Source organism: Strigops habroptila, chromosome 4 (assembly GCF_004027225.2).
Source record: "Strigops habroptila isolate Jane chromosome 4, bStrHab1.2.pri, whole genome shotgun sequence".
Lineage (NCBI taxonomy): Eukaryota > Metazoa > Chordata > Aves > Psittaciformes > Psittacidae > Strigops > Strigops habroptila.
Window position 1 is genome coordinate 56,740,306 of NC_046358.1, and position 18,097 is coordinate 56,758,402.

Sequence of the window (18,097 nt, forward strand, 5' to 3'; positions counted from 1 at the left end):
AGACTTCCAGTGTCAAATTCCTAACGTGTCCTCAAACGCTCTGTTCCAGTGCTTCACTCTACTGTTAAAAGGTGTTCCCTAGTCTAAACTGACTTACCCATACCGTGGTATAAACCTATCACTTCTTTCCCTGTTGGAAATGGACAAGGAAACCAGTTTATTCCCTTACTTTTCATAACAATCGTATATTTTTAAATAGTTACGCCTCTGCTCCCACTTTTCTTTCAGCTAAGAAACCCCAGCTTGCTCACTCTTTCTCTCTAGCTGAGGCCTTGCCAATGCTAAGTACTGATTAATAAATTACTTTTCTTGCTTATACAGTTCAGAATGGTGTGAGCCTTTTTTTTGCAACAGAATGATTTTGTTACATCATGTTCAGTTTGTGATTCAGTAAACTTCTAGGTGTATGATATCCCCAGACTGTTTTCAAGGTCCTGTAAACACAAGTGTAACAGTAGCTACCTCTTTAAACTGTGGTTTGCATTGTAGAAAGTTCCTGCTTCCTGTATTAAGATAGTATTAGTTTTATATGGGCACAGACCCAATCTCTTACAGCAGCATATAACATGGTTATGGGTATACTAATAACCTAGACAGGCATCTACAGGGCCCATTGGAGGATGCTGTGGGTTAATGAAATGATGTCTCTTTAAGCAATAATAAATGAAAATTGGGTTGTGTTTGGGCTGCAGTTTGTAACTGAATGGTGATAAAGCTCTTTGAGGTCTTAAGACAAATTTCTTGCTCCAATTTCTAGTCACTCCTTTATTGTGTTATACTTACCTGCCTCTACAAAGTGATGGCAATCTGAAATACTGTAATCAGACTTACTCTCATTGAAGCAAGTTCCGAGTGGATTCACTTGCATTTACAAATAGGAGCAGAAACTAATAGTTATTCTGTGGCTTTCATAGACTACTAGATGGTGTCTGTAAAACATTGAGAACATTAAACAAAATCTTACCGTCTCCATGCTTACCTTGAACTGCTAAGTATTTCCTACCATGAAATCAAAAGCTGAGTCCTACCAAGTTTTAACACTTTTTGCCTATTATCCTCACTGTCACAAAGTTCCTTTAGTCAAATTCTGTCCATGCTATTGATGTTTAGTAGGCTTTTTAGCTGCAAAAATGAGATAAACACCTTTGTAATACCAAACAAAAATATAAGCTCCTTCCTGTGGATTTGTAAGAGCAAACTACAGATTAGGAGAGGGAGAAAAGAATTTTAGAACGATGAAGTGGTACTAAAATAAACTTTTTTTTCTTTTTTTGTGTCAGTTTCTTCTTTTTTATATTTCCGCTGTTCCAAAACTGTGTGGAAGAATCAGTTACCTGGACTGTAACAGTACAAAAGGTCTTTAACCTGTTTGTAGGTCTTCATCATAACTTGAATGGTGAAAAAAGATAATTAAACATTCAGTATAAGGCTGCATTTGACCTAAATACTTAGAGTAACCCATAATGAAAATTCCCAGCATCTCATGCCAGCATGTTTTAAAACGCTGATGGGGGTTGCTAAACAGAAAAGTTTTGATATGGGAGAACAGACCTTACTGTTCTCTACAGTAATTTCTAAAGGAACTTTGAAGCCTGAACAAAAGGAGAGGAAGCAAACACAGAAATGTTTATGTGGAAATACAAGTATCAGGGTGTTTTCCTGGTAACAGTAATTCTTTTCAAGGTGGTCACTGTCCCAGAGTTTTTCTCCCTGACACAGACCATAGAGATTCAGAAGTGACATTTCTGTTCTTTCTGGAAATAGAGCATTGTCTCCTTCCCTCTGGTATGGCAGTTCAGCTCCCCACAAAGCCCAGGCTCCCCAGACCTCTCAAGCCTACAGGAAGACAAAACAAAGAATCCTAACCTTTCACTCAGCCTCCTTTGGATACAGATTTCCCTTGTGGCTTTCCATGTTCAACCTCCTCAGTGACAGGCAGCGTCCCTCATAAGCAGGAGTTAATCTCTCCCCAGGATATTTCAGTTTCCTCTCTCATCTTTCTAGGGTCTGACAAGGATGACCCTGCTTACAGACACTTTCTCTATTGAAACAGGAGTTTGCTTGCTTCATCTACATAATCGTCCTGAAGAACTGAAAGACTAAGAACAAGACCTTTGTATGTGTAACGTGGCACTACACTATGCAGTATAGACAAGGCAGTATGTATTTTATAAGAACATAGCCATTAATATTCAGATAGAGCAAATGTAAAAACCAAATCCTTAAAGTAGCATCATTGAGGACTTTGAAACCATACTTTTATTTCAAAACTCAAGTATGTGATACTATACAGTACAATACCAGCACACTTGTGCAAAATCTTACAATATTACAAATTTAAATATGATACACAAAAATAGTGCCCTTTTAAAATTCCTTTTACTAGAAACATCTGTGCTGTGCAGGAAGAACAATAAACGTGTCTTGTTAAAGCAGAAAAATAAATATTGCACCTCAAGAAAACTATTTCAGTGTTAACAGCATAAATAATAGATCTATTTCTTGTTATCTGATGTGATCTTTCAACACAGAAGAGATTGGGGTTTTTTTTCCAGATAAAGCAAACTAATATCCAACAGATAAAATTACATTTAGAATAGTTTTTGAGCTCAGTCTAGTTTCTTATTAAAAAAGGTGTCTTCATTAACTAACTGAAAAATATAAGCAAAAGTATTTAATGTGCTGTTAGTCATTGTGGTTCATTATTACTAGTGGACAGTTTGCTCAAAGTAGTTATAAAAAGAACAACTTTTTTTTTTTTAAATAAACCTTATCTTCATCTTTTCATCCCTATTAAAATCCCTTGACTTTTTCAGTGCATTCCCCACAATAACTAAAAACTGTGGATAAATTATACTTGCCTTAGACATGCAAGTAGTTCAGTTCAAATCAGTACAACTACTTACAGAAATCTGCCCTTGTGCATTAAGTCCACAAAAAGTCAGTGTGCTGAATTTCAAGACAGGATGGAGACCTTATTCACCCACTGACCAAAAAACCCTTAGCCCACGCTTAACATGAAGCAGTTCAAGTGTCCTGTTGATATCAATAACTTTCTAAATTTCCTTACAATAATGTGTTGGACCCACATCAATGGAGATGTAAATCAGAGCAAATTAATTTAATTATAGGCACTGTTAATTATTTTTACTCATTACCGTCCAACATTTCCACAATCACATAATCAAATTTGTGCCATAATTTTTGGCACAGGGGACTCTGAATCTTCAGGACTATTTACGTTCAATTTTTATTGCCTTACTATCAATGCTATTTGTAAAGACTATCAAGTTAAAGAAGCTGATTTTAATAAAGAAGTATTCAAAGAGCAACTGACAAGTTTCTTTAAATACTGAAAGTATGTGAAATGTCACAGTAGTTCTTCATAGTCAGGTATTCTAACTGAACCAAACAGATACCAAGTAATTTACAAGAAACCTTCTTCTTATTCTTTACCAATTATAGTTTTAGACCAAATGACACTTGCCCATTATCCTTTTTGAACTTTCTTAAGCACACTCCTCAACAATATGTACTTTAAAATAAAAAACAAACCTCCCAACTGCTTATAGAGCTCACCCTTCCCCACCCCCAAAAAAAAAAAAAAAAAAAAAGTGGTGGTGGCTGCTTTGCTTTTTTTTTTAACTTCTTACTAATTTTTCTTTTCTTTCTCCATATAAATGTCTCTTAATAAATATGGCTAAAGATATAAAGAATGAAATTCATCAGCAGGATATTTGTTACTAGTGCCAGATATGTGAGTTAAATTTCTGAGTTAGAAACCTGTTTTCTTTGATAACTTGAGGTTCAGTGTTTACACCAACAGACAATACTAACTGCATCTGAACTGAAATAACAGTACTTCATAACACACTTATCCTTCAGTTGTAAACAGACTTCTTAATTAGTCAGAAAATGGCAGAAGAATGCAAGACACAAGTGCAATCAGGTATCAAACTGATTTTGATATTGTGGTTACATTCAAGCATACAGTTATGGAAAGACAAACATAGTTCATCTTCAATCAGAAGTGACCAATGTTCAGCAGGTACATATGGTATACCTTTAGTGACATGCATTTTGGTCTCAGCCCTTTCATATATTGATTTGACAGTATCAGCTGTGCCACCTAGACACATTTTGTTGTGTATCCCATTTTAAAAAAAAGTGGTGGTCCCATTCTTAAAGTATATCATAAAACACATTTATGCATGTACTTAGTTTTCCATTTAAATAATTATACAGATAATTCCTCTTATAAAATAACTTTATCAGCAAGGCATTTAGTCTGATAATACAACCATAACCTCCCATAAAAGAGCTTCTATTTCTACCTGCCCAATAATCATGAATAAGGAAGCTGATTAAACTCTTGAAACTTAAAGGACTTAAATGCCATTAGTACTTCAACAATCACTAATAAATTCGGGAAATGCAAAGCACTAACTGCAAATGGAGGTTTTATGATTTTCTTCAAAATCATAGCAGAGATGTCACTGTCCTGTGCAAACCATTCTTTTAAATGTCTTGCTGATGGCTGATCATTGCCACAACCTTATCATGATTCAGTATTCCTTTATTTGTATCAGTCATTTACAACAAAAGGACAGATACGATTATTTATCAGATTGTCATTTTGGTAAGGTATGTTCACACTGTATCCCCAAACTTGATGGTATGGAGTAACTCTCTTGTCTAACAGACCACATTTAACAGCTATAAGGATGACTAAGCACTACCTCTAACAACAGTGTTCTAATATGCATACTTGCTCAAGTACCATAAGTACGTGGTTGTTCCTTTATTATTCAGTGCGTTGCTCTTGTTGAAATCCTGAGTTCCACCAGGAATATTGATGGGCAGCAGAACAGCTAGCCTTCCCTTCAGGTCCCTCTGATTTTTCATCACAGGAGTTGTATGAATGGTAGATTCCCAACACCACAGCAAAAATTATTATTGCAGCCACTATCAGCCATACCACATTCCAGTGTTTAGACAGTTTGGGGTACAGTATATGTAAATAATTAATGATGACTTCAAGTCTGCTGTAAAATGAAAAGAAAACTGTTACATATTAATCATATGCAAATTTATTATCTTAAGCTTTTCAGTTCAAGAAGTTTCGTAGATGTATGGATAGATGTATGATGCACCACTTTTCTTCCAAATACAAACACCTTGTCAAAGAAGAATCAGACTATTAAGTTCTTTTAAGAAGAGCTGTACACTCAGATATGGTGATATTTGCAAGACAGCTGAAGACCATAAACTTGATTTCTATTTCTCCCACCTGTCAGCTGGCAAATCTCAGAGCTTGATATGATGTAAAATTCTGCACTGTTCATAGCTTGCTCAACTAAACTCAACATTAGAACATGTTGTAAACATTTCTTCCTAAGAGTTTCTTGACTACTGAGATGGCCACCTTTCTGAACATGGCTGAAATCTCAAATTAACAGATGTTTATAACCGTAATGGTTATGGAATGGAAATTAATTCTTCTGGATCAGGTATGGATCTCTACCTTAGCCTGGGATTGGACATATTACTTGCTTTGGCTAGCATGCAATGCCTCTCTAATGCAAAAGTCTCATTGCTTTTAAAATGAAGGACATGGCAGGTGTATTGAAATGGGTGGTAGAACCACTGAGGAAACTCAATAATTAACTGTAAGAAAAGCTGAAAATTTCGGAAAAGTTTTCTAGTTAGGCATCAATTGCTTCAGGTAAGACAACAAGCAGATGATTCAGATAGAGAACATTGGGTACAGATGAATGCAATGAATGTCATTGCTGAAAGGCAGGAACTCCAGCATAATACTGTTGTGCTGCATCTACACAGCTTGCAGAGGGAGCAAGCACCTGCCTGTCCAAGCCAAAGCAAGCCCAACATAGCTGAGGAGCTTGTCTTAATCTGTATTCACCTTGTAGATATACTGAAAGACTAATCTGTGAAGACCCTTTGGGAATGACATATGGCACAAATACAGGCATCAGATTCCTGAATTACAACTTTTGTGAGACTACACATGCCTACTGAGGATACATTCTGGCATCTAAAGAAATTTTGTGGAATATTTTTTACTTCAAATCAAAACCAAACCCCATCAAGGTGAAGCATATTGATGTCAACACAATTTTAGCTGAAATATCAAAAGTTTTGCATTTTGCAACTATGTTATTTATCTCAGAATATGCATTACTGTGAAAACACTGTTATTTCAAGTATAGTTCTCTACACCGGAAGAAAGCATGTTAAGATAATAGTACAAAACACTTCATTGGGTGCCACAAATAAAAAAAAGTGGCCTCTCTTGCATGGACATATTACACCACTGTTTTACCTGCTTTTCAGGGTTTTTATTTCATGTTCATTTTCACTTTCTTCATGTTCATCAGGACTTTCTTTTGGTGTCTCTTCATCTTCTTCCTTCAGTTCCTGAAGTTCTTTGGTTTTCTTCAAGCCTTCCTGATAACTTTAACACACGGAATATTTTTCTTAGTCTAGCACACTGTATAAGCCTGTTCTTATGTAATGAAAAATTATCTTCATGTTTTGTCACTTGCCGTAAAACACAACTAGCAGTCTTGCAGCACTTGGGCAAGAGTAAAAATTAGCTGAAGAACATAAGTATGTCACGCAGACAGCCACCCTTCCTTAACAGAGAATTACCTCTGTTACCAAACTTGTCATCTTGAAAAAGAAAGAGCTTATAGTCCTCAGCAGAGCTCAACTTCTCTGTTTTGTAAAGGAGTTGGTAAGTATTTCTGTATTATTTTACAATAATTTTGAACACCCTCTAGATAGTTTTGTTTCCTGCAGAATAAATGGAAATCAATGCTAAAGATAGATGGCTTGTTGGATTCTGCAGATGATCAAAATTTTTATCTTACTCCTCACGTATTACAAAGTTCTTTGCTTGACATTCAGAAACAGATGCCAAAGCTGTGTAAAACAGCTTTTTGTGCCCCAAAACATGATGTGTAAAGCACTCCGTGACTCAGACAACACAGATTTACTCTAAGGGTTGATACTTACTCTTTACTGATTTCCATGTAAACTTTTCAGAATAAACATTTTAGAAAGTTGTTTTGGATTATGCTATCATGAAGCTGAACACTACTGACAAAAGAACACCCACCCAATTCAGAATCTCTGATATAACTGCCCTCCCACAGTCTGGCTAACATTAATAATGGATGAAAGTGAACTGCTACTATGCAAATGCAGTGAGTGAAGTTCACTTGCGTTATTTCCCACGTTTCTTCAATTATGACTATATTCTAGGAGCTCACATTTATTGCCACCCATTTTGCATTTAAAATTACATTATAATCTCATAGCACATATTTACAGATTTAGTGCACATAAAATATTCACACCCTTTGTTATATGCTTCCTCTTCTATCTTGGCTTTAGTTTCAGGATTGATCTCTTCCAACCCACTCTGTGTCAGCACAGAAGTAGAGGTTTCACAGTCAGGCTCTCCATTACTCTTTCCACTGCCAAGACAAAAGAAACAGTCACATAGTAAATAACACCAGTGAAATATATTTTATTTGTAGTATACTACCAACCAAGAACAAACACACATGATTTTGTGACTTGTGATTTTTCTTCTTTAATGTACATTGGAGAAATGAAATGCCTTTCAAACAAGAAAAATTAAACACTAAGCAATATTTTAGTTTCAAAATGTTGTAATTTAAGAACAGTAATTAATATGTTTCTAACATATTAGAACTTGCATTTTGTTTCTTCTTTAAAAAAAGACAAGAGCATTTGTTTCCTGGCTTATCCATGGCATTTATTTGCTATTCTTGAAAACATTTCCCTCAACTTTATAAAAATCATCTTAGAAATTGTAGCCTATTATTTTCAGAAGAAAATAATAGAAATAATACCAAATACTAATTTAACAAAGCATTTTTCTTATGTGCCTTTTAGGTACTCCCCTCTGCTGACTTTAGACACTGAACCGATGTACAGGTTAAAAAAATACAAACACATGCGAGCATTTGTCACAGAAACTTTTCCTAAGTGAAAGCCATGAGAATTTAGCCTGAAGATAAGCCATTGGATATTACTTTCTCTCTGCAATGCTCACCTGTCCTTATTTATTTAAGGCTGGGACAAAGAGTTTAAGTAAGTGATTCAGACATGACTTAGCAAATCTATTGAAGTCAGTGTTTAATAAGCTCAACAGTGGATCCCATTTCAACTTCTAGAATCTAACCCTTTTTGTAGGCTTTATTTTTCTGGCACTAAAATCAATGGCAGAATAATACATCCTGACTGACACTATCTGTGGGCAATTGATTTTCTCTCAAGAAGTCATATTCACGTTATTTTCACTTGGACTTTAAACAAATCTTGAGTATAAGCTTGAACTGCTTAAATATACAAAACTCTGATGAACTATGTAATTTTACACTACTATAGCAGCTGGCTCATGCATACAAACTTATGCCAAACTTGAATTTAAAGTTCTATTACTTGATAACATGATTTGTTTTCTTAAGATCCAGGAAGAGATATTGGTAAGTTTTTTTGGTTTTTGGGGGAGTATTGGTTTTGGTGTGGTGGTTTTTTTGTTGTTTGGTTGGTTGGTTTGTTTTGTTTTTCAGAATTTCTATACAGTTTCAAAGATGGTCTAAATCTCACAGAGTTCTGTTGATTTCTAACAATTAGTGCCATAGTTCACTGGTTTTGTTTTTCCAACTGTTACATATTTTCATTCTTAGTAAAGCACAGAGATAAAATAAAGACATAAGATAAATTTTGTCCTGCCTCAGCACTAATCTAAAATATGTGAAATTCAATATTCTGTACTGATGTGAGATCTAAATATTTTAAAGCTTTTAATTTGCATATTTAAAGCATCCTAACAAACTTTAATTTAAATTAGTATTGCAGATATTTTATTGTGATATTGTAAACAGTCTAAACAACCAAAGTAGTAGTAGTAGTAACAACAACAACAAAAATCAGTGTGATGTTTTCGTAAGTTTTACTTCTGAAATGTCAGCAAGCAACTTCCTTAGAATGTGCAATATTTCCTGAAAGAGATAAATATTTGGAAAAGTGCCTGACAATTTTTTTTTTGTTGCTTTCTAGGCGGATTGTACATACACGGGTTTGCAAATGCAACAGTACCTGTCTCCATAACAGTAACTGTTTACAAAGACCTTGTAGAACAGCTTAGGTGTGCCTTCCTGTTCTCATCCCAGTCTCACATGTTTTTCTATTGCCCACCTTTTTATTCTACTACTGCAGGGGCTTTATATTTCAATAACTTGTGTAAAATTAAATTACAGGTCTACATGAATTTCAGCTGGAAGAAGTTGAAAGTTCTTTCCAGAAATGTGTATATGTGTGTGCTTTCTGGCAGAGCAATTATCTGCTTGCTTTGTTCATGTAACTGTTATTTTGCTCTGAAAGTAGTACTATTTAAACCCATGGAATGACTCTTGGAACTATTATGGAAAATGGATAACTACAGCACACCTTAATCTAGTCTGGACATCTACACTAGTGGTAAGTGATATAGAGTCAAAATGGCAACTGTTTTAATGAAAAATATTTTTGCAATTTATAAGTACTAGAAAATATATACATATAGAGGCATTTGCTTGTTACCAGGCTAAAAAAAAATCCCCTCTTTTGTATCTCTATTTTTTAATTTTAAAATGCAAACATCTCTGCCTGTTATAACTAAAGTCTCAGGATGTTAAAACTAAAATCTCAAACCTAATGCTTTAATTTAGCTGAATGTTTATTTTATACTAAAAAAGAATTCCTAGTCAATAATAATTGTTTTGACTTCTGCAGTATTTTGATGATCTAATATTATGATAAATTGTACTGTTGAATTTTGTATATTATGTTTATTCATGTAAATTTAAAAACCTACATGACACTGGATAGCATAGTATTTCAGAATACGATTCTTACCAGCTAGAACATGTTGAAAAGGCAAGGGCAGAACACAAACTTCTATTACTGGGATAGTCAAGTTAATGAATATTCATACTCAGGATTGGTGATGGCCAACTATAGGTACAGCATTAATTTGTTCCAGGAAATATATTTTAAAAAAACCCAAAACCCCACAATCCAGCCACATGCATTTTATGTCATATTCTTAATTTGTCAAGTTCTGAAGACAGGCCTACTCGAAAGTGTAAATGCATGATCTTCTGCTGCATTTTTTACTTGATAAGTTTTAATGATCATAGCAAGCTCAGTATAGTTCTGAGGTACTGCCTGTAAACTCTTTGAACATGAAAAGAACAATATGACGGTGACATAGTAAAACACATTTACCAGACCATGAATCAAACTAAACCAATATTGTGTTGCTGATTTCAGTACCTTGGTATAACTTCTATTCAGAAAGATAGAAATTATATCATTTTAATTTCATACTAGGATTTAATGAGATGACTTAGACAAAACTCACTTTTCTAAAAGTGCTGGCAGAACAGGAGTAGACGTTAGATTGCTTCTTCCGTTACTAGGTGATTCAGACTGTAAGTGAAAAACAGCAATAAATGTTACATTAATTTCAAATGAGTCTTCAATAAAATGACAATGTGCTGCTTAGGTTTTCTTCCCACACCCAAGGGCAAGAGCTCTTAATATGGAGCTTCTAAATTACTCCCACTAATGTGAGTAAAGAGTAGACTTGCACGCTATAAAGAATTTTCTGTGACATTCCTTTCCATCTTGTTTATTTTTCCCAAGAAAAGTCTTTCGTCATATATTTGATAACAGTAAAATTACTCTATTTGCTTCTCTCCATATTGTCCTAGGAACATTAATTTGCTAGCTGAGTTTTCAATGGAAAATTTTAAACAAAACTAAATCATAATAAATCATGGTAAACAAGCACACTTCATTTCTGAAACAAATGAACCTGAGTACATAATACCTAAATAGCACAAACAGATTGTTTCCTTAAAACTTAAAACCACGATGGATTTAGCTTCTCCACAAAACTCCTCATTTAATAGCCCTACATTTTAAACAGAAATTTTTTTTTCTGATGCGCTATCATAGCTCATCTCTGAACAGTTAGTATGCCTTGGAGTTTTCCATCAAAGTATTTATCTAGAAATTAATTTATTAAAATTTTATAAACAAAAAATCAAGACAGAGGCTGATAGTTCCACTATAGTTCCATCACAGAACATCTAAATTTGTACCACATGTATTTCTGTGCATTAATTACATGTTTTTCTGTTTAGTGGACTTTTTGGCAATGAAGAGAAGCAGTTCAACCATCTTCTATGCTTTCTAGTTAAAACCTCTCTCATACAGCAGATAACTATATTTACTACTCCTCTCCAGTATGTTACTACAGATTAAAAGGCAAATTGCCTCAACTTATGTCTAACGCTTCTGAATCACCAGCTGGTCTTATTTGGCTCTATGTCCAAAGGGATTATTTATGGAGGTAGTTTCCAAAGGCATATGTTCCCTACATAATAGGAATTATCTTTGTCCATCCCCTTCACGAGGATGGAGTCAAAACAAGTTAAACCAATGAAAGGGCTTACTTTTTTTTTTTTTTTTTAGTAACTATGACTTTGTCCTATGCAAAAGTGGTTTAAACAAAAAGCAGTATCTTTAAAATAGGGTTTACTTACCTGGGATGGCACTGAAGGTAAAGGTGAAGCTGTTGGTGACTGACCAGGAATGTTTAAGGAGTTAAATTTAGGAACAACAGCAACACTGACTCTCCTCCGAGGCATATTCTGTGAGAAACAATTTATTTTTTTTTTTAATCATAAAACAAGATAGACTGAAGAACAATTCCACAAGTTAACAGGGGTGGCAAAGAGGTAGGTTAATGTGCGTTGGGGAAAGGAGAGTTAGAAGCAAAACTAAGATAAATGGCTGTAACAGCTGTAGTTTTCCTCAAAACTTCCTCTAGTACTGACTGGTACGGCAAGTGCTTAGTGTGAAATGAGGTGTTGTACAGGGATGCTACTCTTTTCCTTCCACACTGAAGGCCCAGTCTAAGTCATACAACAGATACGTTCTGAGTTGATATTGTCAGTTCTTATTAGAGGCTATTATCATGGTTAAACCAGAAGTATAATAATATGGGAAAAAGTGCCAGTGTCGCAATGACCAGATAATAATGGTTACACATGAAACTATTGTCTTGTTATGTACCCATTATGATATGCTGTACCCACAATTATTTCTAAACCTACAAATTATAACATCCGTTCCCTCTGCAAAAGAACAGAGCCTTCTCCCCCACCCTTGAGTTGTTCGTTGTCTATCTAGCATCATGCAACATTGCTTACATTTCCCAAAGACCATGGAAATTCTTTATATGATAAACACGCGCTAGCTGTACACAATATATTCTAGCTGAAGTACAGATCATATAAGTTTTTGCTGTCATTAGGTAAATAGGCAATTGTTCCATCCAATGGTGTACGCCTAGTAAAATCTATGTTTCCAACCGAGTAAAAAAATCCAAGTACTTACAGCATCTAACGACTTTGTGTTATTGCATATCCAAACGCTTTAAGATTCTGCTCTAGATATCTTTACAGGAAAGGAGTTAAACACAGACTTAGTAAATATATAGAAGGAGTTACCTACTTCACGATCCCAGTTCTAGACAAAACCAATATGCCTGTTCATTAATGACAGAGGTTTATCCAATGTGCTCCTGAAAAACTATACTGGGGAGCCTGCAGCCATGTTAGGCAGTCCATCCTAGTGTTTTGGGGTATGATCGTGGAATCCCAAATCACTTAGTAAGTTTTGTGTTCACCTTCTTCACTGAGGAACTAGAATAAAGCACAGGACCTATGCCATTCTCTGCACAGGTATGTGGCCTGGAATACAATTATTCTTAAATAAATAGGTCCCTTTATTATTTATGGTTCCACAGCAACCATTATCATTATTGCACTTGATTAAAGTATGATTAAAGTCATACTTAATCATGTATCCAAAATTACTAAGCACTTGCATGAACAATATTGAATGTTTACCAGTGCTATGTTTTGAACACAGCCTATGAAAGTAAGTGTATGTAGACAAAGAAATTTCACTACATAAAATGCATTTTCTTAATATTATAGAAATACCTTTCCAACTGTAAGAGACATGGATCTAGATGAACGAGGTACTCCATCTTCTGCAAAAAAACAGTAGATAAAGAACAGTCTTACACTATATGGGTATCTATATAAATAATAATCATAAAGCCCTTGCTTGTATTTCAAACTCTGATGTAGTATACGTATACAAGGTCTGTACTGACTGCATATTTATCTGTCATTCAGTTCTGGTCTCAATTACATCTGCACAAGAAATTTGAAATAATTGCAGAAAAATGAACCATTACTATCTTTCCTATGTTTTGCCTCCATATACAACTTCTTGTAAAAGAAAATACTCATATTTCAGTTTCCAGCAAACTAGGAAAGAAACTGTTAGAAAAAGAAAAAAACTTTTTAATAATGAAATTCTGCCATCATCCCTCATCTAGAGACAGTTGCGTTAAAACTGTGCAAGCTACATGTATGTACAAGAGGCCAACAAAAATGTCATTGGATTGCATCAGAATTTGCTAAGTGATAGGGATTTTCAATTACTGTACTATAGCGTGAAGTATGGTTTTTATGAAATATTTTAGTAGTTACATCTATAACTTTTTGAAATCTACTCCTGTAGATCAGAACTTCATGAACAGGTTTCACAATACTTCACTTTTTTACATTAATAGCAGCAACACTTTTCTGTATAGAGGCGAGACAAACCCTTAAATGTTTAATTTTTTTTACCAGATGCCCCATAGCTTCTGCTAGAATTCTGATTGGCAAGCTTCTTGAACTCCATTAGTTCAGCATGATCTTTTTCATATGTTCTTTTCAGATTTTCCACATACTGCATCATTACTTCAGTTGCCTTTGACATACGCTTCTCCTAAGGAAGAAAAGAGGGGAATACTCAGATAACCTCTACACTTCTCAAACAAATTATTTGCCTCTGTGCATGCTCCCTGTCAGGGCTAAATCTGGAATAGCTGTTAAAGAAATATTTGGTATTTCTTAAAGAAATATATGGTACCTCCATGTCTGAAAATTCTGAAGCTAATTAAACACAAATGTACGTGCGTTCATATATATCCACAGAATATTATAATTTGTTTTGTCCTATATTTCTACATTCTGTCTGTGTGCCTATCTTATTAGTTACGTTGTATAGGTACATTTGTTTTCAAACCCTCAAAGGCCTTAGTCACTGGCATCAGTCTAGTTTCTTCCGAGGGCACAGGCAAGAGTCTGGAATCTGGGAGGATATTGCTGTGTTCTCATTTATACTTGCTCTGTTCTTACTATAGCTGCCTAAGTTATTGCCAAAGGCAGGTGACTGAACTAGATGAGCTTTTTGACCCAGAAAAGTTTTCTTATTCATGCTGCACTGATGTTAAATAAGTTTCTTGTGATGCAGCTATAGTTCTGAATAATATATATGCTCCTATTGCACACATGTTAAATAGCTTCATGGGCAATCTTCTTTTTGAATTCTATTTCCAGACTGAAATGGTGTCTTCTCTGACATTATAATAAATGTCTTTCATCTTTGAAAATGGCAAATAAAATTCAAAAAGCTAATATAACCTCCAGCTATGACTGAAAAAGAGAAAGAGTGAACACATGCAGCCAGGGTATGTGTTAGACACCAGGGTGTTCTTACCTGGCGAACAGCTCCAACCATCTCAGCACGACTAGATAATCTAGCAGCTAAACGCCGCAGAACAGCAATATCCTCCAATAGCTTCTGGTAAGCTTCTCTGTGTTCATAATGATGCCATAAGTGAGCTGAAGACTGAAGTGAAAACACAGAAGCTTTATCATCATATCTTACCACTTTTAGTTCAGATGAAGTAGCCTGAGCCACAGAAGCAGGGTAGAGGTGTCTAGGCAGAACTACACATGGACTACAAATTAGTCCCAGAGGAGTTCCATCACTATTACCATAGATAACCTAGATAGTGCTGCTACTCTGTGCCAGAACACAGAACACAGCTTCGCTGCATGCTGCAGGCAGACCTTTCAAGGAGTTAAAGAGGGCTAAACACATTTGCAATACTTTTCCTTTTGAAATTAATGATGAATCATGCCTGGCTACCTGTGAACTTTACAAATGCCAAGGTTATTTGAATTATTAATTACAAATGATTGCCAAAACACAAAGAACATTTTAATTCGCTCAAGGTGTTAATAACCCAAGGTGTTAAAGCGGCCATTCATGTTCTCTCAGTTCCATGATACTTCACTTATTTAGAAAATAAGAAATTATAGTCTCAAAAATTTCAAATGTAAGAGAGTAATAAAAAATAATATGGCCTGTAAATCAAATGGCAACTGTAAGACCCATGAAGGCATAAAGGAATCTGTTTGAGAAAAACATGCACAAAATTTCAAGTTTTCAGGTTTTTCTTGGCAACTGTAACTTGCTTGTTTTCTCGAACAAATCTGAAGTTTGTGTAAATCGGCTTTCTCTTGAAGTTGGGTTTTTTAATAAAACATCAATTATCCTAAGACTGATTAAAAAAAATCATAAAGACTTGAAACACTGTCATTGAGCCATATAACATGCCTGTTCTACAGAAATGAAGATAACCTTGTACTGAGATTGGAACAAGTCTAGGTCTAATATTATACAGATTATACAGAAGCCACCACTTAATTTAATTGCTTGTTAGTTTATTCCATTGTATAGAACAAAAGCTTTCATATGAATGGCAGTTTCTACTTTCTTATAAACTATGTAAAAAAGCTTGTAAAAGCCAGACTGTAGCGTGTGAACTGCACAAAGGAGGAAAAAGCTAATCATATCTGTCGCATGCTGGCAACGTGATCTTGGTGCCTAATTAGGGATTCTTAAGAGATATACACATCAAGTCTAACAGACTTTTTTCAGTCTGAAACCCCTGATTTAGTAGGTTGTTTCTGCTTGCTCTCTAACCAGAGAACAGAGTGAAGAGCAGCAAACATTAAAATTCCAACACCCCCCCCCCCCGAACAATAATCTGGAAATGCAGATTTGAAAAGATATAAATATTTTTTGAAAAAATGTAATTATTTTCCAGATGAAAAGATGTAAATATTACAATCTTTTTTTAATTACATCCTTTCTTACCTGATGATGTTCTTGAGAAAGAAAATGGGAGAATCATGTTCTCCTATTTCTCAAAAGTATGGCAGCACCTCCTTGTAATATGCAAATTGGGTCTACAGGTATTTCATTTACCATCATGGTATCTAAGCATCCCTTCCTATTTGCACAAAAACGTGTGCAGCACATAAATTGACACATCTCAAAAACATATTTGTCATTTCAGTTAGAAAATCCAGAGAAAGCTGGCAAGAAGGACTGAAAACTATTGCTGATAAAAGAACATCAGGGACAGCTGGAATTAAAGCGTAATAAGGCCCGTAACCTGATCCTGAGGTTGCATGTATTCCTTAAGTAATTCTTGCTGTCTCCTTTCCTGTATCGCCTTCTATTATCTGCAGTTAAGAGGTCTTTCAAGCCACAATTCTCAGGACTTAGGCTTCAGGTCATTTCATTATCTCCCCTAACTAGACACCTCAAATTTAGTGCTAAAGAAGGTCTTGCCCAGGAGAGCATGGATCAGTGTTCAAACTGCGGTTCCAAACACTCTTAGCTTTGTCACGGGCTTATTCCAAGTAGTTAACAGCAAATTCAAAGTATTTATTCCTGAAATCTGCTAGACATAGGGCAACATCCTCCATGCATTTCCAGCAACAGTGGCCCGCTGGCAAAATGCTCTCTCTTGTGCAGAGTGCTATGCAGATCACGGGAAGGATCTCAGGCAGCAGAAAACAAAGTTCTGGGGCTGAATTTACAATAGGCATAAGCAAACCTAGCCACACATATTTCAAATGTGTGCGTACTTTTATGAACGCTGTAGATGGAAGAATTATTTTCTTACCGTAATGGCTGCTTTAAAGCTTTCCAGTTCCTTCTCAGCATTCTCTTCAGTAAGATTTCTCTCTCTCTCTGCTTGGTTAATTCTAGATTCCAAGGTATAACTATCATTTCTAAAGGCCAAGGAAAGTTGTACAAATACATTCTGTTTGGATTAAAAAAAAGCATTTTTAAATAAGCATCACAGTAATGTCATTTTCTGTAACAACTTACAAGGTATGTATTTAAGAAACTTTGGTGCTTAAACAAGTATTGAAAGAGAAAATTTAAAATATTTTTTAAATTAGTTTTTTTTCAAAAATCACTTCTCTTTACTACTTCTAAAATATGAATAAATATTCAACAGGCGCTGCTGCCTCTTTTCTGAATGTTTTTCTAGATCAGTAGAGCAGACAGACACAATGAAGGAAGTAGCCTACCAGAAGTATCAGAATCACAATGGATCTGTTTTCTAGCTGGACTTCCTCCAGGGGTCCCCAAGGTTTTTAAACAGATAGTCTGTGCAAAGGAAGTCCAGGGATGAGCTCACCATTAGCATTGTTTTACCTAAGGGATAAACACCTACCACTGAAGCCAGCAAAAGGTTAAGTGCTAACATTTTTATTCTCTTGCCCTCTACTGTTAAATATTGTTTCTTCCTTCACCAGATGTATTATTTCTTAGGATAAATACTTTGCAAAGCACAAGGCACCAACAGTTTCATTAGATTGCAGCTATGTAAATACAGATCTTTTTCTTGTCTGGTATGTGGAAAAAAAGAAGAAACAAAGCCAGCAAGCTAAAGAGCAACCTACAAAGAAAAAAGTGAAAATTATGTAAACTAATTGCAAGATGTCATCAAAAACTGCCTCAAAGCTTCTACTGGCCAATACAAAAATGCAATTAAACTCATTTAATTTCTGGTCTCATTTAATTTCTGGTCTCATTTAATCTCTGGTCTCATTTAATCTCTTTTTTTTTACTACTTTATGTATATTACAATAATTTCCGTAATGAATTGTGTTTCACTATGAAGAATGCACAAACGAGTGTTTTGTTTATTCCTACTCTAAGTTTTTACAGTTTATATTGCCTCCGACAATTGCTCATATTTCACAGAATT

At 35.1% G+C, this 18,097-nt stretch overlaps 1 protein-coding gene across 9 annotated transcripts in view; it reads right to left on the reverse strand.

Annotated features, from left to right (window-relative positions):
* Positions 1-2,319: 2,319 nt before the first annotated feature.
* The window catches only part of IRAG1 (inositol 1,4,5-triphosphate receptor associated 1), a 67,971-nt gene continuing 52,193 nt past the window's right edge, over positions 2,320-18,097 (reverse strand). For 8 of the 9 annotated variants that reach the window (XM_030483994.1, XM_030483995.1, XM_030483988.1 and 5 more), the window contains 9 exons: positions 17,000-17,140; positions 14,734-14,865; positions 13,818-13,959; positions 13,119-13,168; positions 11,652-11,759; positions 10,463-10,530; positions 7,383-7,502; positions 6,344-6,475; positions 2,320-5,045 (listed from right to left, as the gene is read on the reverse strand). In XM_030483994.1, the coding sequence (XP_030339854.1) occupies positions 4,805-5,045; positions 6,344-6,475; positions 7,383-7,502; positions 10,463-10,530; positions 11,652-11,759; positions 13,119-13,168; positions 13,818-13,959; positions 14,734-14,865; positions 17,000-17,140 (1,134 nt within the window). In that variant the 3' untranslated portion in view covers positions 2,320-4,804. Of the gene's footprint in view, positions 5,046-6,343; positions 6,476-7,146; positions 7,503-10,462; positions 10,531-11,651; positions 11,760-13,118; positions 13,169-13,817; positions 13,960-14,733; positions 14,866-16,999; positions 17,141-18,097 lie in introns of those variants that run through there. The other variant, XM_030483998.1, reaches the window with a different exon arrangement.